The sequence below is a fragment of the Tauraco erythrolophus genome, chromosome Z, assembly GCF_009769465.1.
Source record: "Tauraco erythrolophus isolate bTauEry1 chromosome Z, bTauEry1.pri, whole genome shotgun sequence".
Classification (NCBI taxonomy): Eukaryota; Metazoa; Chordata; class Aves; order Musophagiformes; family Musophagidae; genus Tauraco; species Tauraco erythrolophus.
Window position 1 is genome coordinate 69,549,146 of NC_141496.1, and position 24,389 is coordinate 69,573,534.

The 24,389-nt window shown below is 36.7% G+C and overlaps 1 protein-coding gene across 10 annotated transcripts in view; it reads right to left on the reverse strand.

Moving 5' to 3' along the window:
- The window catches only part of PAM (peptidylglycine alpha-amidating monooxygenase), an 86,444-nt gene that overhangs the window by 21,918 nt on the left and 40,137 nt on the right, over positions 1-24,389 (reverse strand). For 5 of the 10 annotated variants that reach the window (XM_009981015.2, XM_009981014.2, XM_086629827.1 and 2 more), the window contains exons 9-14: positions 23,286-23,366; positions 23,084-23,160; positions 22,698-22,801; positions 16,873-17,060; positions 16,079-16,150; positions 3,362-3,667 (exon numbers count right to left, since the gene is read on the reverse strand). In XM_009981015.2, coding sequence (XP_009979317.1) covers positions 3,362-3,667; positions 16,079-16,150; positions 16,873-17,060; positions 22,698-22,801; positions 23,084-23,160; positions 23,286-23,366 — 828 coding nt within the window. Of the gene's footprint in view, positions 1-1,636; positions 1,656-2,337; positions 2,369-3,357; positions 3,668-16,074; positions 16,151-16,872; positions 17,061-22,697; positions 22,802-23,083; positions 23,161-23,285; positions 23,367-24,389 lie in introns of all 10 variants that reach the window. The other 5 variants (XM_086629829.1, XM_086629828.1, XM_009981016.2 and 2 more) reach the window with 3 other exon arrangements.

The following is a 24,389-nucleotide window of genomic DNA, read 5'->3' on the forward strand; positions in this document are numbered from 1 at the left end:
AGGTCAATGGCTCAATGTTCAAGTGGAGGGCAGTGACAAGTGGTGCTCCTTGGGGTCAGTACTGGGGCTGGTGCTGTCTCAGTGACATGGACAGTGGGGTCGAGTGCACCCTCAGCAAGTTTGCTGACAATGCCAAGCTGTGTGGTGTGGTTGACATGCTGCAGGGAAGAGATGCCATCTGGAGGGACCTTGACAGGGTTGAGAGGTGGGCATATGAAAACCTCATGAAGTTCAACAAGACCAAATGCAAGGTCCTACACATGGTTCAGGGCAAACCCAAGCACAAGTACAGGCTGGGCAGAGAATGAATTGAGAGCAGCCTTGAGGAAAAGGACTTGGAAGTGCTGGTGGATGAGAAGCTCAACATGAGCCGGCAATGTGCGCTTGCAGCCCAGAAAGCCAACCGTATCCTGGGCTGTATCAAAAGAAGTGTGGCCAGCAGGTCGAGAGAAGTGATTCTGCCCCTCTACTCTGCTCTCGTGAGACCCCACCTGGAATACTGCGTTCAGCTCTGGAGTCCCCAACAGAAGAAGGACATGGAGCTGCTGGAGCGAGTCCAGAGGAGGGCCACAAAGATGATTCGAGGGCTGGAGCACCTCTGCTATGAAGACAGGCTGAGTGAGTTGGGGCTGTTCAGTCTGGAGGAAAAGGCTCTGGAGTGATCTTATAGCAGCCTTCCAGTACCTAAAGGGGGCCTACAGGAAAGCTGGAGAGGGACTTTTTACAAGGGTATATAGTAATAAGAGAAGAGGCAATGGCTTTAAACTGAAAGAGGGGGATTTCGATTAGATATAAGGAAGAAATTTTTTACGTTCAGGGTGGTGAGGCACTGAAACAGTTTGTCTAGATAAGTTGTCGCTGCCCCATCCCTGGAAGTGTTCACGGCCAGGATGGATGAGGCTTTGATCAACCTGATGTAGTGGAGGATTTCCCTGCCCATGGCAGGGATGTTGGAACTAGATGATCTTTGAGGTTCCTTCCAGCCCTAACCATTCTGTGATTATATGATTCAATGAACGTGAATAGAAAGCAATTTCTTTGCAGTTGCACGAAAGTGGAGCTGTTTCACTAGTATTCAATGTGTTTGATAGCATGATGCTGCACTTTGCAACTTTCAGATCACCCAAAGTTTCCATGTTTTGCTGTGATCCTAAAACCTGATGACTGGGGTACTGTCTAGCCAGGTGAAAACACACATATCCCATTCACGAAGTGCCAGGGCATCAGGGCTTTGAAACAAGGCAGATCACAGATCTTAACACACAGCACCCAAGGAGTTTTGAGGGTTCAGCTGGAAGTGATCTTATAATGAAAGGAAAAAGGAAAAGGGAAACAGTGCCCAGCATGTTCAGGTCACCTGTGCAGCCCAGCTGTTCTGATAAGCATACGCCCACACTTCGATTTCACTCGGAAGAGATGTAGTTTGAGGAGTAATAGCACGGACAGGGTGGAGGGAATACCATTTTCTACAATCTACACAGGGGAAAGATAAAGCCAGTGCTGAAAACATGCCACAGGCTAGGAGATACTTTACCTTTGCAGTTCTAGATACCACAGCTAGAGTAGGTGACGGACAAACTCTTTAGGCTAATATAAACCTAAGACAAACCTAAGGCAGCTGGCAACTGCAGTGAACCCAAGACAGTGATCAGAAACTTGTAAAACAAGAAATTCTACTCTGTAGCAATTTTAGCTGAACAGAAGTTCCAAGCTAAAAGAAAAGCCGTTAAGAAAAGAATTATACATATTCCTACTTCGGTATAGTTCAGTTGGTCACAAGAGGTGCAGTACCAGGTATATTCACGGACATTAACATTCTGAAGGGAATAATTTCTGTAGTTAGCAGTATCACAACCATTAAAAAAAAAATCAATGCTAATTAAGATCATTTCAGCTTTCCTTTTTGCTGTAACTCAAAACTGCATAACATGTAAGTCCACTTATTAATTAGTCCTCCACAAACAAATTCCCCGAAAATGACTATGTAACTACTAAAGTAGCCGAGCAAATGCTTTCTGTAGTTAGAATTCACACCATATGGTGTGCCAACTAAGCCATTTATTCAGTTCACTGACACTCCCTCCTCTGGATCAGTTAAAACAGGAAAGAAATTTCTTTTTTGCCCTCTACACACCACATGCTACCAGTCTGAACTGAAAAAACTATTTTTGCAGATATGCTAGACACACTACTCTTCCAAGTATTTAATTCCAGTTTCACTTATGGAATTATTTATGGTTTACACTTATGTCAGGCACATGGAAACATCCCACTTGTTTTTTGCCCCTACGTCAATAACTTCACAGGCTCTCATTTAACTGACTAACATAATAAAACATAACATTGGAAAGTTCTCATCTTTAGTTTTCTGTTAAATATAAACCCAAAATTTCGCTGAATTTCAATACTGTAACAGAATCTCACATAAGCAGAGATAATACATGTTAACATTTTGAACTGAAATAAAAATCAAATGGATGATGAATGATTTATGTTTGTGTACAACAGTACTTCGAAACCTCAAGCTGGCTGGTTGCAACAAAAAACCAAGCATGTGCTGCCACAGCTTATGCATACAGATGACTTCCATGCATGCACACCAGTTTCTTTTACGATACTTGTCATGTGCTGCATTATCTGGCTTTCCACATTAGCAAGACTAAGCACAATCAATATCACAGAGACCAAAATGCAAGTAAAACAAACACAGTACTTCCATGGTTTCTGGTGTCATAGAAACCTGAAGGGAATTAATTATAATCCTAGTATGATAAAACAGCCTGTTCAACTATATTTAGATAGCCAAGTCCAATTTGAAACAAATATGCAGAAAATTTTACTTCTCAAGAATTTTTCAGGATTAACTACCACTCTTTCTGAATGAGAGAAAAAACGTCCAATGCAATTACAGCAATAAATTTTATAAAATCTGGTATCTGACAAACCAAGGTAATCAGGAAACTCATAAAATGCATTGATTATCCCACTGATCATTTTATACTAGTAACTTGTATTAAGAAAATTCTTCACTTCCCATGACTACTATATCCTATGTTTACCTTGTTTTAGCAAGCATAATTGATATTAAATCATTAAGTAAAAGTCTTGAGAGTAGAAAAAATACTCTGTGTTCCAAAAAGTACTGTTATGGTGCCATTGGTTTACATTCTTTCTTCAAACATGGAGGGGGAAAAGAACCCCACTGAAATACCTCTAAAATAGAGGGAGAATATTTCTATAGTTAGGAAAACTGCCCTATAAAATACTTTCAAACATCAATTGATATTCCCTTCAGATTTTGCTAATGTGGATCACAACTCTCACATTACATTTAATCGTATAAAATTAACCCCTAACCCACCTCCTGTATGTTCTTTTTCCCAGCTTCCCTCACCATGTTTAGGCTGATGTAAAGAGACATGTCTGTTCTCTGGTGGCCTCAAGGTAGACTCTAGTCTGTGAAATTTGTGAATTCTGTCTCGGACAAGAATAGTATTGTCCCTCTCATCATTGTTTGTGATCTCTCTGGCAAGATCCTTCTTTGGGACTACATTAGCAATCTCAGCTACAAGATCTGATTCTGCCTTTTCTGTAGGGTTATGCTTATGCACATGCACAGTATCTTCCCTTTCTCCTAGCAGCTTGGAAAGGAGTGAATAGAAATCACCTGCACAGAAAAGAGAAAAGATAAGAGGAAAGGAGGGAAAAAACAGTTAAAACAAATCGTGTAGTTTTAAAAGCTTCAGCAAAGTATAATGTAACAAAGTTATTCAAACAGTCATCATCAAAAGTAGTATAAGAGAGAACCGTTTCAGCCGCGGGAATTGAATGTGCAATGACTCTGGTATGAAAAGATAATGTCAAATTTTTATCAACTTTAATTCAATATAAATGTCCACTTTTACCTGACACTCTGGCATCAAAAAATCATTGCCTCTGCAAAGATGTTCTTGGGAAAAAGGAAAAAGAAGAAAAAAGTGTGCAAATTTCAGCAAAAGAATATTTATAATAGAATTATCTGGATTTGCCAGGCTACTGGCATAACAGATTTATTCTGTTTTTATAAAGCAAAGATGTAAAAATTATACAGTTTTATTAACGTGTTAACTTATAAAGACAATAATAGACAGCCATGATGCATTTCAAAATATATTTCTTCACATAAGCAGCTTAGGCTGTAAGAAAACAAATTTTCACGTTTGCAAACAAATTCCATAGGCATACTGTAGAAAGAAGACACACTAGTAAAACAGACTGATCCATTAAATTTTCATTTATTAATTTGGTCTGGGTCCTGACCCTCCCCTTCCTTCAAACAGTAACACCCCTTAGTCACAGTATCATCTGGCAATGCAGGGACCAGTATTTTCTTATGCTGCTTGCTAGCAATGCAGTTATCACTATAGCTTTCTTAAACACCAGCAAGCATTTCTGTAAATTCCTGAACAATAGCTCAAAGAAAACAATTGAAAATTTGGCACACAAATTCCAGAAACCTGACTTTCTTCACAATATATTCAAAGCACTCAAACAGGTTTTGATGAAATCAATGTTCAATTCCTTTTGCAGGATTAAATAAAGTGATGACATGATGACAAGTATTTCCGTCTCCTAGGATTCTCTGCTAGGCAGCAGGTACTCAACTGCTTAGTATTTATTAACTAAATGTCTTGGCTGTCTGAAACTATCATCAGTTCTATTAAATACAGCTTCACCATTTGAATGGAAAGGAACATACAATATGCTTTAAGATTTACAAGTAGGTATATCTCTAATTTTAAGTACAAATCACTCATAATAAAGAATTTGCATTATTTTATAACAGGCTATATAAGACATTTTTCAGAAAAGCAAAACTATAACTAATGAAGCTTTCACAAAAAAAACCCCATCCAGAAACAGAAACCATCACTTCCAGCCTGGGACAGAGGAAATTAAGTTTTCTGGAAATGACCCTAAGAGGATCTGTCATGTTTATAAACAGTCCTAGTTGAATATGTTTGAGTAGGATTCCATTCCTTGCCCTTGGAAATGAAATATCCCAGATGAAATCTTCTGTCAGAAAATAATTACTGAAGTAACAGGGCCAATTTCAATGAAATGAACAAAGCAGATTAGATCAAAGAGAAAATCGTTAAGCTATATCACAAATATGAATTATTTGCTTCAAATACAATTGTGAAGCTAGAATTGTTCACAATCCTAATACTGTTATTTAACTAGTCTAACTGCTGATCCAGAACAATCCAAATATTCAAAAAGTGTAACAGAAGTTTGGATACAAACCATAATTATTCTGAGAAACGTTTATAATTACAATAATCAGGTTTAATATTAAAGCATCCAAGAATTGGTGCTGATGCAGAAACACATCTGGAATGTCCTTTACTTAGGAAACATTTGGTGTTAAAATACTTTCCATTGACCTAAACTGTATTTTTGCACCATTTAAAAGTTAAACAATGTTCATATGTACAAATGTTTTGGTTTTATCCACGGCTGAAGATCCACAGATAAGCAAAGCCCACTGACTTCTCTATGTGCAATCATTTCCAATGCAGAGATCTGAACAGTAAAAGCAGTGTTCTGAGTAATGTAACTGTGAAAGTCTCCCTAAACCAGCAACCCTGGTGCTATTTTAAAACTGCAGACCATTTTAAAGCAATTTTAGTGATCTTCTCCAGTTGACTCTTTCCTAGTTCTGTATCAACAGTCTGATCATTATACTTGTAATTCTTAGTCATACAAACAATATGTTACAGTTTGTATAAAGGTTTCAGATCCCTAACTCACAAGTCATATGCTCATTCTATTTGAATAATGAAGTTTGACAGCTTCCTCCTTCAGCCACAGACATTGCTTGTTGATCTAAAAGAAATAAACAAACCAAAAAGTGCTTCAGTTTACCTGTCTGAAATTAGCTTCTCTTACTACAAAAGAAACTGCTAAGAGATAGGCCTCAGTGGAGACCAGAAGAAGAGAGAGCAGGGACATCCACTTTAAAAACAAGAAAAGCCCAAGGAACAATTTTTAGAACAATGTGGTTTCATAGAAAATTCCAGTGATCTTTACCGGACCTATTAATCACACACTCAACTCCAAGCAGGTTGATCAGTTTTGGTTTTCTCTTAGTCCTGAGCCTATGATCCTAAGATATGTAAGAAACTTTGCAACAGTGGAGTACTGAGTAAGATGGTTTGAGTACTCCACTATCAGTGGCTATAGACGAGCTGTTTTCCCAGCTGAGCTTGTCCTGTTAGTGTTTTCATTAAGCAGGGGTGTTGTAATCACAACAGTTAAGAATATTTAGGAACTGTCTAAATATATGAAAAAGGGTATGCCTCAGGGAGTTAAAGTAGCCTGAAGTGTAGCTGCTCTGAAACTGTGACCTTTACTTTAAGTAAATGAGTTTGAGAAAATGAATACGAAACCTCTGCATCTTAAGTTCAAAAGACATCCATGAAGCCTACATATCTGCCCAGTATCTCCGTATGCCTGGACAAACTGCAGCTTGAAGTCTTCTGTCAATTTCTTGGCATCTTGACACAACTCAGTGTATTTACAAAGCAGAAAAGATAGGATGTGAAAGGAAAGAACTGAAGTTTCCTGATTACTCAATGTATGCAACTATTGCTTAAACTCCACACATTGAATGGAGGTCCCACAGAATTCAAGACCAACTTTTTTCAACTTTGTTTGTGATCCTCAGGCAGATTCCAATAAATTTGTAAGCACATATTTTTAATAAGTAGTTTAGAATTCACTACAGATAACTAGCAAAAAGTAGACTCTTGTTATTTCTGATAAACAGTTGCTCTCTGCAAAGTAATATCCAGCAAACATCAAAGCACAATCTCGTGTTGCTGCTTTAGAGCTGAACAGCTTTTCTTTACTTTACTGGCTGGAACAGTTGAAGGATGTTTCCTGCCTGAAGGTACTCAATGGAAAGATACACCAGCAAGATGCACCAAGTTATTTGTTTGATCTTGTTCAAGATGATTCAGCCTGGCCTTTAGAATGTCTGGGTATGACTACAAGAAGACATAGATGAATAAACAACTTGTCTTGTTGAAATAACTGAAGTCTAGCAGTGCAGTCTCAGGGAAGCTGACTTAACTAGGTCACACAGAGGATACTTACATGCACTTCTTATGTGTAAGCCATCGGGACACTTCCCTCTATGTAATACAGTACAAGACAATTGGTTACAAATTAGATCTAGAGTTTATTCTGTTCTAGAGGAAGTGATGGCTGTCAAGACCAATATCTCTGGAATGAAACAATGTAAAAGCATATTCCAGTAAGTTTAAACTTAATTACTATGGCAGTACTACATTATGAAACGTATGTTACAGAAGAATGTTTTGGAAAACTGTCATACTAACAAACAAAATCGTAACATTGGCTATGAGATGGATGGAAAGTTCAGTCATAGTAAGGCTGTTCAGAGTTTGAATGTCTAACTGTTAAGATACATACGTGAAAACTCATATTACTGCATTTTGGAAAAAAGGTAAGATAAGCCTGCTAGTGTCTGAGAATTCTCATCTCCAGAACATGTATTTGTGTCATAATGCCTGTACAGTTTCACTGTCACTGGCTTTCCAAACTTTTGTTAGGAACCAGACTGAACAGGATTTCAAAGACAAAGCCACTCCTGCAGCCTTCTGACAAAATGATGCCTGATGAGGAAACAACCAGAACTGAGCGATTAAGAGCAAATATCTAGCAAGCAGTTCTTTGTGTTGACAAAGAACTGGTATTGAAAAGTTTACCTGTGTGTTGCTGCAGCTCAGTTGGTGTGAATGCGTGTACTGGAAGTCTCCTCTTCTTAAGCATGGCTGATATGACATGGAGCCAGAATGCTGGTCCCTCTAAACTCATGTCTCTGTTCTACTACGATTATAGTGAGAGACAAGCTTTCATAGTTGACTTTGGGTTTTCTAATTATCTCTGAATACAATGGAGTGTATTCTGAGACTGCACGTTTCTGTCTTATCAGGACTGTGTTCATATGGCAAAAACAGTCAGCACTTTGCCTTTTCAGAAGTGCTGATATCAGGGTCCACTATGACTTCACCTCATCTAAAATCTCAAGTAATATCTTTGTAATACATTAAGAGTCATATTGGAGAATGTGTGCTTCAGCTGAAGAATATCTTTCTGATGAAGACAGAGAAATTCAGCTTCAAGACTACGCCATCATGAATAAACGGTTTCCAAACAGACATTTATCAAAATCAAAGTTTTAATTTTCTTTGCCTTCTTTGGCTCCTAGATGAAGCTACTAAGCTCATTCTAACAGGCATACATAACATAACATTGCTGGTAGAAAAGAAAGGGAGAAAGGCATGGAAGGACATTGCAGGAGTGAACAAAATCTAGTATCTATTTATTTGAAGTGACATTGGACACAGTTTGATATAATATGGAAAAACAACTTTCAAAATGGCTTCTAGTCTGCCAGTATTTTTCATGCATGTTCAACTATACTGAGTTAAACTGTTGCTTTGATGAAAGTATTGGAAAGATTCCTAGGAACTAAAAAATATTAAGTAAGGCTTTTTTCTTTTTGAAGGGATTTGAGGGGCTGGGGGAAGGAGGCATAGATATGATGAAATGAAAAGGGCTAAGCCGCTCTAGAGATTCTTGGTCACCATCACTGTGCCCTAACTGATGCACACTTACAGCATAGCCAAACTGACATGTTTGAAGAACAGGAACTGTATCTGCTCTCAAGGCATTTCTAAGCAGCTTACAGAGCTAAAAAAATGAAAGAAAAGTTAAAAAATAAAATAATTCGCTGTTTTCTTCTATGTCTGCATGTCCCTAAGAAGGGCTTTTACTACTATTGCAATACAAATGTACTTTCTTTGTTTCTAATTTATTGTTTGGGTTTTTTTCCTTCAACTGTCAAAATGTTTTAGTGTACAAATTTTTTGAGAGTCCAAGCATAGTTTAATAAATCACTAGGTTAAAGGAGTTTGTAACTGGGAAAGACAGCATTAAAGGTAAGAGAAAGTACAAAAGTACATGAAAGAATCTTCACTGAGGATTATAGAATCATAGAATCATAGAATGGTTAGGGTTGGAAGGGACCTCAAAGATCATCTAGTTCCAACACCCTTGCCATGGGCAGGGACACCTTCCACTACACCAGGTTGCTCAAAGCCTCATCCAACCTGGCCTTCAACACTTCCAGGGATGGGGCATCCACAACTTCTCTGGGCAACCTGTTCCTGTGCCTCACCACCCTCTGAGTGAAAAATGTCTTCCTTATATCTAATCTAAATCTGCCCTCTTTCAGTTTAAAGCCATTGCCCCTTGTCCCATCACTACATATCCTTGTAAAAAGTCCCTCTCCAGCTTTCCTGAAGGCCCCTTTAAGTACTGGAAGGCTGCTATAAGATCACCCTGGAGCCTCCTCTTCTCCAGGCTGAACAGTCACAACTCTCTCAGTCTGTCTGTTATGTTTTGTCTTATTACAGATGCGTGTTCTTCATCAACAAATCAGAACTTGAGACTCAAAGCCCAATTTTCTAATTGCCCTATTCTATCCTTTCCTTCCCAATATAAGTTCCTGATGCGCACCAATCATTTTGTTACAATAAAATATATTTCTCAGCTACTGCTAAATGACTAGCAATAAACACAATGGTTTTACCACATAGGACTTTGCTGTACTCATTTGAATATGCAACACAGATTTGCAATTCAGGCACATAGTATGCCAGTTCCACTTCAGATTTCTATTTCATGCATTACATACTTGTAAATACATTTCTTCCCATGAAATTACATATATGAGACTATGTTTATTAAAGTTCCGCTATCTTCAGTTTACTTCTTTTAAATATCATCATGCTTTAGTTTAAAAAAGACATGAAAATTATAAAAAAGGAAAACATTTTGCCAATAATCATAATTAGTACTGTAATAATAGCAATAATAATAATAATAATATCATTTTTGGTGTTTTATATTTGTGCTATGATTTCATCACTTCTCTGAATCATTCCTGTATTAATACAATGTCCACTTTTCATTTCTTCAGACATGTTAATGATATTACAAGCAGTTTTCGCAGTTGTGCATTGATAGTCTTTTACATTACGGAAAATACATAGGGAAAGTCCCTCTATAATTTGAAGAACCAGAGAACATAAAGTAGGTTATCAAACAGTGAAGACTGAAACACTCAATTTAAAATGGCTTCTTTCCATGCTTGTTATATTCTTTTCCTGCTCAGGTATGCATCCTATAGCAATCACAATTTTTTTGCTTAGATCTGATGCTCCTTTCTTTAGTGTGCTGAAGATGCTTTTGTAAAAATTATCAATAACCTTATTCTAACCAAATCTAAGGCTCACCTTTTATTTACAACTTTAAGCAAGATCTTTCCATGTTGAAACAACAAGCAAAATGCTCTGCAATTTTGAATCTTCCTAATTATACTTCTCTAACTGTAAATATTGCTCTTAATACCTTTCAGGAGCATTTTTTTCCAAGGTTTAGTTCAGTTACTTGTCTCTTACTTTTATAGACTATTTAAGGGACCTCATATAATCTCTGAGCACCAAACATGCAACCTGAAGGCATGTAAAGATTTTCTCTTATGTCAGGCCTTAATCTCAAAATGCCTCTTAACACTTCATTCTAGGCATCCCACATCAATACTGAAGAGTGAATTTGTCTTCTGTTTCAAGCCTCAGCCTTTCACCATCAACCCGAGAAATTTTAACCACCTACCAAATTGAACTCCTCTCTTTTCTTACAATCACACACGAACTAGTGAAGGTAAATTATGACAAAGTTATTTTAGAAATTAACGTAACTCATAGTTACATGTGCTGGCATAAAAATACATTGTCTCATTGGTTGACTCTGCCATAGGTTTGCCATATAAGACTACCACAGAAATATACTGCTTCATTACCTGAAAAATCGAGGACTTGCCTGCATGCTGATTCTCCTTTCCTCTTCCTTTCAACATCTATCCTGCAAGAAATTTTTGGCCTCCCTTCACATTTTCCCATCCCATCTTTTTTTTTAAAGAAGGAAACAAAAGAGAGATGAGGCAGAAAGATGAGGAGCTGTATCTCCTCTTTTCACTTGAATCAATCAGAAATTTCTATCCCAGATACAAAAAACCTTTTTGAGAACACTTTTTATTGTATCTAGCTTTTCACAGAAATGCACAAGTAAAAATCAACATATGCAACACTAGACATTTCAGTTTCTCAACTCACAGATTCAGCTATAATCCAGCAACATACTTCTAGCAGTGTAAGAAAAATCTTGAGCAAAAATATTTATCTCTCTGTATGTGTGTGTGAATGTGTGTGCACACTCATGCAAATATAGCATGCAACAACTGAAAATAATTAAAAGATGGTTTAGGTATCCAACAGGTAATAAATAGCAGAATTATGTGCAGTCCTAATTCAGTCTTCATTTTCTATGGATTATGATGTTAATTTTTCTTACAAAGAAACCTCCTCATGCAATCAGTGGGACATCACTACATATTTATATTTAATATCATTCAAAAAATCCCTTTCCAAGCACTCCTGAACAAGTGCTTTAACTGATCAGAAAGACTTAACACTTCTGTTCTGTCATCTCTCTTTATGAAACACTTAAACTAAATGACTTTATTATCACAGCCTGTCTTATAAAATAAGGTTCATAATTACCATTACTTTGCTAGAGATTACAGCCAGAATTGTCATTTAGCAACTACCCATTTTGGCTGTCCACCTAGAAACATCTCAAAATGTAATTTTACAGTGTACTTAGCATTATATTTCACATCTTATGTTCAAGCTGCATTTCCAGTCAGTTTCAGTAGGAGCTGTGTATATGCAAGACTTCAGTTGCTTGTATTGTCCATCCCCAAAGACTAGGAAAACAGATCAGGAAATCAGACTTCACAAAAGTTCCTAGAACGATTCAGGAACTCTGGTAAGAGCCTAGAGTACAACATGCTTTAATCAGAGAGCATCAAACTGCATTAAACAATGAAGTCATACTCTTTTCTTTAGGTTGTTCTCTATTTCACTCACTATACACAGTCTAATCCTAAAACAAGAAGGCAGAAGTCCAGCAAGTTGTTTTTCTATGCAACCTACCTCACCACCAGGACAGCAATTCTGTAACTGCAGACTTAAGGCCCAGCTTTATAAAAGCTAACTTCTGAATGCTAGACTCAAGCTGTAATATTATTTCAAATGTAGGAGGTTTAATGGAATTTCAATTAAAACACTCAGCTGTGAAAAAGGGACCTCACATGAGTCTAGCTGGGACATTCATAAAGAGAGACCTTAAGTTCACTTGCGTTGAACTTCACCATTTGAGCTCCCAGAATAACTTGTGCTCATGGTAATTATGAAATAATGAGGGATGAGGAGAAAAAAAAAAAATTATTTGGAGGACAACTGACCAATTCTGAGAGCAAAAGAATCGCAACTTTGACTCTCACTTCAGATTCCATCATCAGATGTAAAAAAGTGACTTTTTTGGTACTAACTTCTAAATCCCCTAAGCCAGACACAAGCAAAAATGTACTTTTGTAAGTGTCACAGTAAATATTAACACCAGAAATAAGATTAAAATCCCATCTCTTTTCTATCCCACATATATGTAAGTAACATACACGTATGTACACACATGCTCTTCTAAAACAAAAAATCAAATCTAATTTTTGGGTTGTATGCTGCAAGCGAATTTTCAGTTCAAACCAACCTTGAATTAATTTTTTTAAAAAAAATTTAAACATAATTATATTGGCTTTACTAGGAAAAAAAATTTGCCCTTTCTGCTTCAAGTTTATGATTTCATCTAATGCATACAAAATGAGACATCAAATCATGAGCCGCAGGTCAATAAATTAAATATTGCACACCTGATTAACCATCACCTGTCTACTCCCTCCTTGTTATTAAGAAACTACTCCTGCTATTGTGTCTATACAGCTTTCAGGTTCAGCAGTGGCTGACTTTCTCAATAGCAAATGCTGCTTCACCGCTTGCATACCAAAACAAACGGAAACTATATTATACTATGCCACAGACTACAGCCAGGAAAGTGTTGAACAGAATGAAAAACATTTAGATCTTTTTTCCACAGGGAAAGAAGAGACATCTAGCAGATACGGTGAATGCTATGAACAGATGATAGGTTTTTTTTCAGTACTGGATCTATCCAATACAATTTAATCAAGCTTCTATTGATAAACAAAAAATAAACATAAATAATATTTGTTTTGCTAGGGATTTAGTGCTTCAGCAGGAGCAGGAAACTCTCAAATATGCACAAATGTCTAAGTTGACCGCATTTCCTACATGATTAACTTCCTATGAACAGTTTATCTTCACAGAGCAGTGACATTGCTGTTTCAGAAACAATATAATAAGGTCATGTTCATTAAGGCAAGTTCAGTTTAATTTTATCTCTCCAGGGATTTAGCTTTGTCTTCATGCTGACTGGGTAGTTTACTTGTGGTGGTTACTACTTATTTCAATACACTTACATTGTTTATTACTGTGCTTCTGATAAGTGAAGGTGATGAAACTGAAAATTTGGCAAAGAAGAAATAGTAACTCCTGGAAGTGCCAATATAATGAACTCTCTGCGTGTAGCAGGAAGTATGCCTTCTAAACCTAAGCCCAGGCAATCATGTGATATACACATTACTAACAGGCAGGTACTTTCACATGGCAGGCTTTCTTGTTTTCCCTTTTGGAGGCAAATGATTAGATTTAATACTAGTCACATCACAATTTGTCTCTTTGACCACGTCTCTACTCCTCAGATTTATAAGTCTCTCCAGGGCAATACAACAATTCAACAATTATTTCAGTTTTAGTGAAGTAACAGTATTTACTTCAGTTCCCTGAAACTAAAGAGGGTAAAATACAGTTGTTACAACATAATGAGTCATAGAGAAAAACTCACGCAAGATAAATCACAGCATTATGGAAAAATTGTTGAAGTACTATCTTCAGAGCAAATCAAAGGCTGAATTTACTGAGCAACAGCTCAGCAACAATAGAACTAATCAAAGGCTGAGTTTTGGTGTGCTTTGTAGATAAGCTTATCATATAGAGTATGTCATGTCAGACCATAAAAGGAAAAATTTCTGTTATATCCTTTACCTCAGTGAAGGTAAGTATTTGCTTCTCTGCAGCTTAGGGGTCCACTGTCCCCTTCCTCCAAGCTGTAGAATTTTTCTGTCATTAAGACATTGTTCAAATTTGGTTGGTACTGGCTAACTCACTAAAGTTACTTGAGATGGACAAATTGGCAACGCAATTACATAGAACTGCTTTGCCCCACAAAACCTGACTTTTAGCACACCACTTTTGGCTCCTGGTTTTCCTGGAGTATCTTACAAGTGCTCATGTGCTTGTAGGGCTAAAAACTACCTTCTAAAACACCAATCCAAGTTTCCCTCTTTGGATACAAAAATAAAACTAACCCGATCTGATTTTTCCTTTTGCTTTTTTTTTTTTTTTTTGCTTACACACACAAACTTCAATTGAAGTTAGAGCTGTACCAATGTAAAATTCAAGCTAGGCTAGTAAATGATGGTAGGACTTAAACTAACGATTAAGAACACAAAACAAAATTCTCTCATGGCAATTACTGTGTTTTGGTATTTCACATCTTGCATCCAACTAATTTCAAACGGACAAAACAACACAGTGTGTTTCCATGGAAACATGTTAGATGATGATGTATACTAAATAGCGGTCTCAGCAAACAAGACTGCATTGCAGAAATGTGGCTTTGAAATACGTTTCAAAGACAAATGAAAAAGATTTTAAAACCAAGGCCTTGTTTCAACATTTTGCTTCAAGCATTCACAAATTCAGTAAAACACACAGATAACAAGATTCTCAACCAAATGCTAATGCTCTTATTAATAACATAAGGGTGAAGTAGCTTGTCAGCATAAATTTTGATATAAATTTGAAAGCAGCTAGCTCATTCGGCTCTGGAATAGGCTTAAAAAATTAGAATTGTATTTCTTTCTTAAAAAGTCCACCTTGAATTGACTAAGTTAAGTTTCAGATATGGAATTGTAAATACTGTCTCTAGTAGTTTAAGGTACTTTCAGTCAAGACACTCCTACACTCTAGAAGCTAGTTTTTATGTAACTGTAACTTAATTATTTGAGTTAACTCTGCAAAATGGAAGAATATATAGACAATCTACCCTCTTTAGGAGATGTTATCAAAAACTCTAAACACTTGCCTGATCTTTGCTGTCATTAAAGGCAAAAAGAAATTTGTCTTTAATTTCTTTGAACCTCAACACTGTTTAATGAAAACACTAGGAAACCATAGCTGTTGTGGTCTTCTCCTTAGCATCAAAAAAAATCTTGATACTAAAGCAGTAGTTTTCAAATAGTATATGATCCACAGGAACTTTAAAGCACAGTCTTATATTAATATATCTCTGAAACAAAAATAACATTCAGCACATTTCTAGAAGCTCTATAACAGTCAAGGATTTTTTCCTGCAACTAAGTACTGCATGCATTTTTGCATGAGTTGTTATGCATATATGCACACATACACAAATGTAGTGAAAAATAATTCAGTATTAAAATTAGCTGCACTCAATTCACTGCATGTACAACCAATACTGAAGCATAAGAACATAATAATATAAACGGAAAAACAGGCAAAAATATAATAGCAGATAGTTACATATAGAATATAGAATAGTTACATGCTATAGGACTACTTCATGTCCATTATTTAGGATCGCACTTGCAGATAAATCACAACCTCCTTTAGCAAATTAAACCAGAAACAGAAAAATCTAATGAGATTAAAATCCGCTAATAAATTTTAACTACAAAGCTAGAGATAGCTAGGTAGACTAGTTTTTTTTTATTATTTCTTATATAACATTCAATCATATTAACTGTGCAGAACACTGCAAATTGCATCAGTTAAAGACAAGTAGATTAAAAACTTCACAACTCATTAAAAATCAGGATATATAATTTATCAGTATTTTACATTAGTAAGTCCCTTACTTGACATAGAAACAAACAAGTACATACCCTGATCCAAAATCTCTTCCTCTTCTGTTTTGGTCTGCTGCAGCAAAGAACTTTTATCATTATCCTTGGTTTCTGAAAAATGAATTTAGGATATGATGTGTGAATGGAATTGAGTATCTTCCTGCTGGGGAAAAAAAGCCCTTCTGAAATCAACATTTGGTATTTTTATCTATCTATCTATCTATCTATCTATCTATCTATCTATCTATCTATCTATCTATCTATCTATCTATCTATCTATCTATCTTGTAGTTGTGCCTAACAGTGCAGCAGTAAAACAAGTGGAATGAAAAACTATGATTTGTACTTTGCTACAACAACATACCAGTGAGATCACTTCTAGATAATCTTGCTAGTGCAATTTATATGCCTACTAGTGTTTAATATAAACATTTGTTTCCTTCTGTAACAAGGCAGTGGGATCCAAAAAACTATGGAAATGTTATAATTCAACTTTGTAGGAAATAGATAGAAGATGAAGTAAATATTAAGAAACTGTTAATATAAAGTACTGATATTTGGCATAGAAAAGAGGCCAATCTTTTGGGTACACAGCTCATGTAGCTATAAAAATATGTTGGAAATTGAAAGATGACAACAGGAAGAACAGACGACTATGGCAGACATTTTCACCAAAACCAGGAGCAGAATTCCATGATGGTCTATAATTAGTGATTTGAATTTTATTCAGAATTGCATTTCCTTTTGATGAAAATTTAGCATATCAAAGCAACACAAACACATCAGTGAGCATAAAAAGACTTGAATAAAATGGATTACAAGGGTTTTTTCACCTTTATGATGTCCATGAGTCATCTTTAACATATCAGACTTGACTGAAATAGGAATATTTGCCTCCTGCGGTATATTTCTGAACATCTCAGGGTTTGCATTCTGTGTGCAGGTCATATACGAGACAGCATGCTTGGCTTCCATATAGTACATAATGTAAAAATTACACATTTCATCATTGGCTGTTCCTCTACAAAACATAGAAAAAATGCAGCAGTTTGGAAAATATGAGCTGAATATAGCTGTTATTCAATTCATCTAACTTGTTTAATAGAATATTAATAAGCTGCAATGAAATGTTTAGAAGTCCCATAAAAAAAATATTTAGCAGCTTAATTGCAGTGAATATCAAAAGTTTATTTCAGTTTATAATAGAAAACACCAGTTTGCATGAATTCTCCAAGTATCTCAGAAATTCCTAACAATTTGGTTCTGATTCTGCAGAAAGCTGCATCAAGTATACAAACTGCCCTTCCTTCTCATTTCCCCAGTATACTCCTCACAGTCCCCAGTGTGTCAACTACGCACATGTTCTGATGAAGTAAGACAGAACTGTATCATTCATTATGTCACCATTCATATACTTCTGTGTCCAGCTGGGGCAAATCTAATTTAAAATCACTGCAAATAACATCTATGTTTCATTTCAGCAGCTATCTTTTATGACAGTTTTTTCCCCCCATGTTCAAGTGCATCCGTTTACTGGCCAATCACACTGGTTCTAAGGCAGCAAAACTTAATTTGATTACATATGAAGACATCATAAATATCTCTTAAAGAGAAGATTGCACTGCCATCTTGAGAATAACTTGATCACAAGCTTTTGTAGGAAAACACGAGTGCAAGAGGAATGATTAAACACTACTAGAATTCAGTTCTTTGATAAATGTCGTGCATGTACTTGAAACAGAAGCAGCTTTTCTGTACTGCTACATAATCCTGTCTTCAACAGAAAATACAGCTGGTACGAGAAATTTTTTTTTTGGCAAAATATATCTTGGTTTAGCAGACAACACAGGGCCTCTTTGCAACTGCGATCTGTTTCTGTTTTTTTCCCTCTGCCATATAGGTTGGTATCTGTATCTCTTATTCGTAGCTACTGTCTTGGCAATGGAATAAGCTAGGACTTATAAAGAAAGGTTCACAAAATAAAAGGTTTTACATTACAATTCTTTAATTAGCTTTCACAATTAACCAGTGAGCCCACAGTCATAAAAAGATACAGGAGTGGCCTATTAGCTGTTTGCAAAATACGTCAGTGCTGACTTTTCCAGCAGCATCCTGCAGCATTCATTTATTCACCATGGCAACAATAATGACACCAGCCAGAGGGAAGACAGGGGGAATATGCGAGAAGAGACTGTTTCAAACGGGGAATTGGTATTTTTCCATGCATTGAAAAATTATCATCCCTTGGAGACCACAAAAAAATCAGACTCTGACTTGGCAATCTCTGCTTAAGCTTTTAGAAAGCATTAACTTCACTGTTAGACTTCCAATATCTGTCACTATAATTACCTCTCTCTTTAAAACTCCAGCAGAAAAGGGGATGTGGAACCCACACAAACTGGTTCATTTGACATATGTTACTGCGTCTAAATATTTTAAAGTTGATAATTTTAAATATTTTCAGTTTAAAATAAAAGAAAAATACTGTTAAGAAGAGTTTTAGTAAATTCACAGAAAATTCAGAATCCTTCCATTATTTATTTGAACTCCTGAGAAAACCTGCGGGTGAACAAGTTTAATGAGTAGAAAAGCTGATGCACAAGTTAAAAAAAATAAAACAAAAAAATTAATGTTAACCACCTTCACACCACTGCCACAGATATCTAGAACCGTATCTAGATTTCGGTATATTAACAGTATACAGTTAAGCATAATGAAAACAGAGGATTTAGCATCTAAAAGCAAGATAATGCAGTTAAAGAATCTTAAATACTGAATCAGAATGTTTTGCTACAGGCACATAAACCTTCTCTTGAAAGGTACAATACTAGTTTAACATATTTTGAAAGGGAAAGATACAGGTTGCACTATTTTCTGTCTGTTAAGAGTTTTAGACAACACATTACATTGCAACTGGAAAAAACAAGAAGCCACTGTGGCTAATGGCACTTTCCTTTACAATGACATGATCGTTACACTGAATGGGCTCTAGTTCTTTGATATCCCTTAGACTGGGAAGCTATAGAATCATAGAATGATTTGGGTTGGAAAGGACCTTAAAGATCATCTAGTTCCAACACCCTTGCCATGGGCAGAGAAATCCTCCACTACATCAGGTTGCCCAAAGCCTCATCCAACCTGGCCTTGAACACTTCCAGGGATGGGGCATCTACAACTTATCTGGACAACCTGTTCCAGTGCCTCACCACCCTCTGAGTGAAAAATTTCTTCCTTAGATCTAATCGAAATCCCCCCTCTTTCAGTTTAAAGCCATTGCGCCTTGTCCTATCACTACACGCCCTTGGAAAAAGTCCCTCTTCAGCTTTCCTGTAGGCCCCCTTTAGGAACTGGAAAGCTGCTAGAAGATCACCCCGGAGCCTTTTCTTCTCCAGGCTGAACAGTCCCAACTCTCTCAGGCTGTCTTCATAGCAGAGGTGCTCCAGCCCTCGGATCATCTTTGTGGCCCTCCTCTGGACTCGCTCCAGCACCTCCATGTCCTCCTTGTGTTGAGGACTCCAGAGCCGAACACAGTATTCCAGGTGGGGTCTCATGAGAGCTGAATAGAGGGGCAGAATCACTTCCCTCAACCTGCTGGCCACACTTCTTTTGATAACAGCCCAGGATACGATTTGCTTTCTGGGTTGTCAGTGCACATTGCCGGCTCATGTTGAGCTTCTCATCCAGCAGCACTCCCAAGTCCTTTTCCTCAGGGCTGCTCTCAATCCATTCTCCGCCCAGCCTATACTTGTGCTTGGGATTGCCCCGAGCCATGTGCAGGACCTTGCACTTGGCCTTGTTGAACTTCATGAGGTTCTCACAGGCCCACCTCTCCAGCCTCTCAAGGTCCCTCTGGATGGCATCTCTTCCCTCCAGCATGTCCACAACACCACACAACTTGGTGTCATCTGCAAACTTGCTGAGGGTGCATTCGATCCCACTGTCCATGTGACCAACAAAGATGTTAAACAGCACCAGCCCCAGTAGTGACCCCTGAGGAACATCACTTCTCACTGGCCTCCACTTGGACATCGAGCCATTGACCACAACTCTCTTGAGTGCGACCATCCAGCCAACTCCTTATCCATCGAGTGGTCCATCCATCAAAATCATGTCTTTCCTATATACTACTTCACACTATATCAGCTCTAATTTTTACTCTGAAACATCATTACATTATCTGTTATAATAATGCAGTGGCTGCTTGCATGGAGTACTTACTGATCTGCAGCAAAAATTAGAAGCAATCTTGCTTTATAAATCAGGAATAGTTGATGTCCTTCTTATTTGACAAAGGATAATTCAACCCATTAATTTGCAAAAGTTTCAGCTTGAGGAGAAATCCAGCTAACTGATTTGGACAACTTATGAAAGTTTTGAAGAGATGACTACTGACTCACCTCTTTAAACCAGAGACATTTTTAAGTCTGTGCTCGTGTAACTACCCTGAACTTTTATGTAGTCAATTGCACAGGCAAAATCAGGTTTCACTTCTGAGCCTTGGTTTGCCAAATTACATTTTTAAGAGGCATGCCTCAATACCTAATTTAGTTTCTCAGACTAAAAGAGGAAGCAGGATGAAAAAGGTTAGCGTGAACCATGGGGGTCATGACATAATGCAAGATAATGGAAAGCAGTTAGTGTAACTAAAGAAACATAAAAAAAAACCCAAGAGCAAATGTCTAAAAAAACAAACAGCACAGTAAGGAAGGGATAAAAGCAAAACAAGAACATCTATCCTCTCTCCTCATGTTAGATACTAAGTAACAGACTTGGCCAAAAACGACACTTCATTAATATGAAAGGAATTAGTTGACTATCACATAAATTACTACACAGTTAAGAAAGTATAACATTGAGAATGTAACATTTTAACTACAGTTAGCATATATTATGAATGGTTAAGCTTTAACTGATCAGTTTTGGAAAAGCAAATGGACAAAGTGAACTCCAAGTTTGTTTTAGCCCTGTTTTCCATGTATATTAAAGATAAATCATATAAGGAATTTAAGATATTTTTTTCAGCAGATTTAAGAAAAAAGAAAAACACAGGCAGCAAATTAAATATAGAGACTGGGAAAGTGAACATGCAGACTCGTTCTGATCCTTTTCAGATATATATTATTTCACAGCTTTCCTTTCACGTTTGTGTTTCCCATTTTTCCAGCGTTCATATTTGAAACCCAAAAGTTCTTTTAATATTTCTTCTGGACGGTCAAGTCATTCTGAATGGGAGCATGACAACTGCAGCATCAGGGCAACATTTTCCAAGATTTAAACAATTAAATTTAATCATTTAATTTATTTTAGCTGTGTATCTTTCCATATACACAGCATTGTTGTGTATGCATTCCTTCTCATCCAGTCATTTAATTTATGGCGATAATTATTTTTCAACCGTATTATGCACCAGTTTTCATGTAATAGTTTAAATATTTGCTTACAATGCTTATGTATTGTTTCTCAAAATTCACAGTTAGAAATTATGTAATAAAAAAGTAAAGGTCTGCTTATTTCTTTGATTTCTGTTCCTATTAATTCCCCATTGGAAGCATACTGGTACATTGAAAGAAAAGATCATAATTGTCCTAGGATTGTTTCTAAAACTGTAAGGATTATTCAACAAACAGGAACTACTTTGTAGAATATCACAGAAACGTGACAGAAGCTTTTAGAGCTTGTGAAAAAAGTCTACAGTTAAATTAACGTTTTAGATATATTTTTGATAATGTTATGGCTTTGTAAAAACCTCAATTCATTTTGCTTCAGGTGCTATCCATTAGCATTTTAACCACCCACTGAAAGGTGATAAATTTGTGCTGAATCTTTTATGCTCTACCGAGATGCAACCTTAGGGTGCTCAGTGCACCCTTGTCCGTTGGGGTGCTGCAACATATACTTCCAGAATGGAGAGATTTCTGCAGGGTATCTTCATATCTCTACATATGCAGTAAATTACAGTTCAAAGAACTGAAGTCACTTAACAAAATATTGATATTGCATATATTTTTACAGTTGTATTTGTCAACTTGATCTTACAGAGCTTCGTCTGTCATCTTCAGCTGAATAGTATCACTTACAAATACAGTTCAGATTCTCCTGTTTATCATTCCTAGTCATTTATGTTTTCATTGTTTTTCATCAAAACTTGTATATTTTTATATTGATAAAATGGTAACTGGTACATTATTTTGAATTTTTAAGGTTAGATTTCCCAATGGCTCAAAATTTATAAGAATTTTATAAGCTTCCATAAGTTTTCTTTCTGAAATAATGAAGAGAAATTGTGAAGCTTTATTATTTTGTTTTAAACAGTCAATAACTTCAGCCTATTAAAAAATACATTTTTTAGAATTGATATGCTGAATCTTTCTCTAAGTGTAGAACAGCCCAACATTTGAGTAAGGTTTTTGGCAGCATAGCTTCACCTGAGAAATGCTCTGAACTCTTCAGCAAAGTGATTATTCACATAAGTAAAGGCAATGAAAATTGTGTAGAGTTAAATCTTTAGCAGACTAGACAGCAGATCAGACCATTTTGGCAGAAGTTAACCGTTTGTTAGAATTATCTTGGAAAAAGTCGTGAAATAAATACATTTCTACCCATAACCAATACCTTGGTAAAAATTGCTAGGACATGGAGCAAATAAGAGAAAATTTACCCTATATGTGTCTCTGTAGTTCTGCCTTCACCACTGAACACACATCTAGCTGCTAGGATATCATCATAGCTAACATCTACAGGATGTTCTACTGGATAGAATGCCTGAAAGAGAGGATGATTCACCATAATTAGTCTCACATTATTTACATAAATATACACACACAAGAGAATGACAGTGCTACACATCTGAAAAGTGATTTCTAAATGTTTTTTGCATCATAATAAAATCATAATACTTTGCAGTAGTCAATTCCACCGGCACAACAACATGTATCAGTGGAAACACGTTGATGTAAATCTGCAGGTACATGACTGTCAATTCAGCTTCTCAGTTTTGCATAGAGATAATTAAAATTTACCGTTAGAATTAAAAAAACAACCAACCTGTGGCAGTTGTGGACTCTGTCTACCAATCAATGTCCATTGACCATTTCTCACTCTGTATCCACTCACTACTTTACCTGTAACATAACAATATGTATGTGAACAAGAGACATACTTTAAAAAATATATTTTTATATATGTCAGCATTTTTCTGTTGAATATTTGATATTCTCAAGTTGCAATAAACACCATATAAACTTACCTAGTCTGTGTGTATGAACTCTGTAGGCAAAAAGGTGCATTGGAAACCTTTTGTAATGGCAGGCAATGTCTGCATCAACCACTGTTAAAATATGATGCCAATAAACACAGAAAACACGTTATTTATCAAACAGAAAAGTTAGACTACTGTACTTCATTCGGTTTGAAAGCAGTTTACAAGAGGTATAGCTACACTGGACAACAGACAATTTCAAAAGATACTGGATAATATCTTATACTTCTGCAGTGTCTATCTCAAAGCATTTGTAAAGAAAAACTACTAAAATATAGCAGGAGTCACCTGAAAATCACTTTCTGCAATGACGTATGTAGAAAATGGGGCTGAAACTCAGTAGCATTTTTTCCAGTGTATACTACTGATATTTAACAAAGTAAAATAATGCATTTGCTTACAGAGTATGTTGAGGGATGCTTAAAGTAAACATAGCTATGGTAAATAGTCTACTAAGGAGAAAATTAAAATAAGCTGACACAATTCTAAACTAATAAAATTTATAATGAAGGCTTGATTTTAAGATCTTATAGTTCTAGACCCAGTCTTAAGATTCAGGGTTAGGCTTTGGCAGAAAAGTGCTGTACTATGTCTGCAGGCTAGTTCTTATGTTAGGTGTAGTGACAGTAGCTAAGGAAGAGCCTACAGAGAAATTCCTCTGCCAATGCCTCTCTGAGAGGTATCTGGGTACTGCTGCATTTTCCAGTTATAACAAACTTCATGCTTTACTTAAGAACTGCAAATTTGATTGAACATGAGAAGGCAGTTATCAACAGGCACCGAACTGTTTTTATTCCCTTCTCCCACCTCTCCAGCTGAGAAAGTAAATTTCTGCATCGACTAAATACTTTGGGGGCAGGGGATCAGTTTGATATGTTTTCACACTGAAAAGCTGTCATGGTTTGAAGTGGGGGGGGAGGCTCTGGTGGCAGAAGCTGCCCATTAGACTGGACTCCCATTCCCCTCGGGCCTTGAGCCAATCAGCGCCTCTGCAAATTGCCTTATTTACATCGGGACAAAGGAACTGGAAAGGTGTGCCTTTGCCCAGGAGCAAGGAGAAGGGAGCGGGGCACGGCCCCCGCTCCCCGGCAT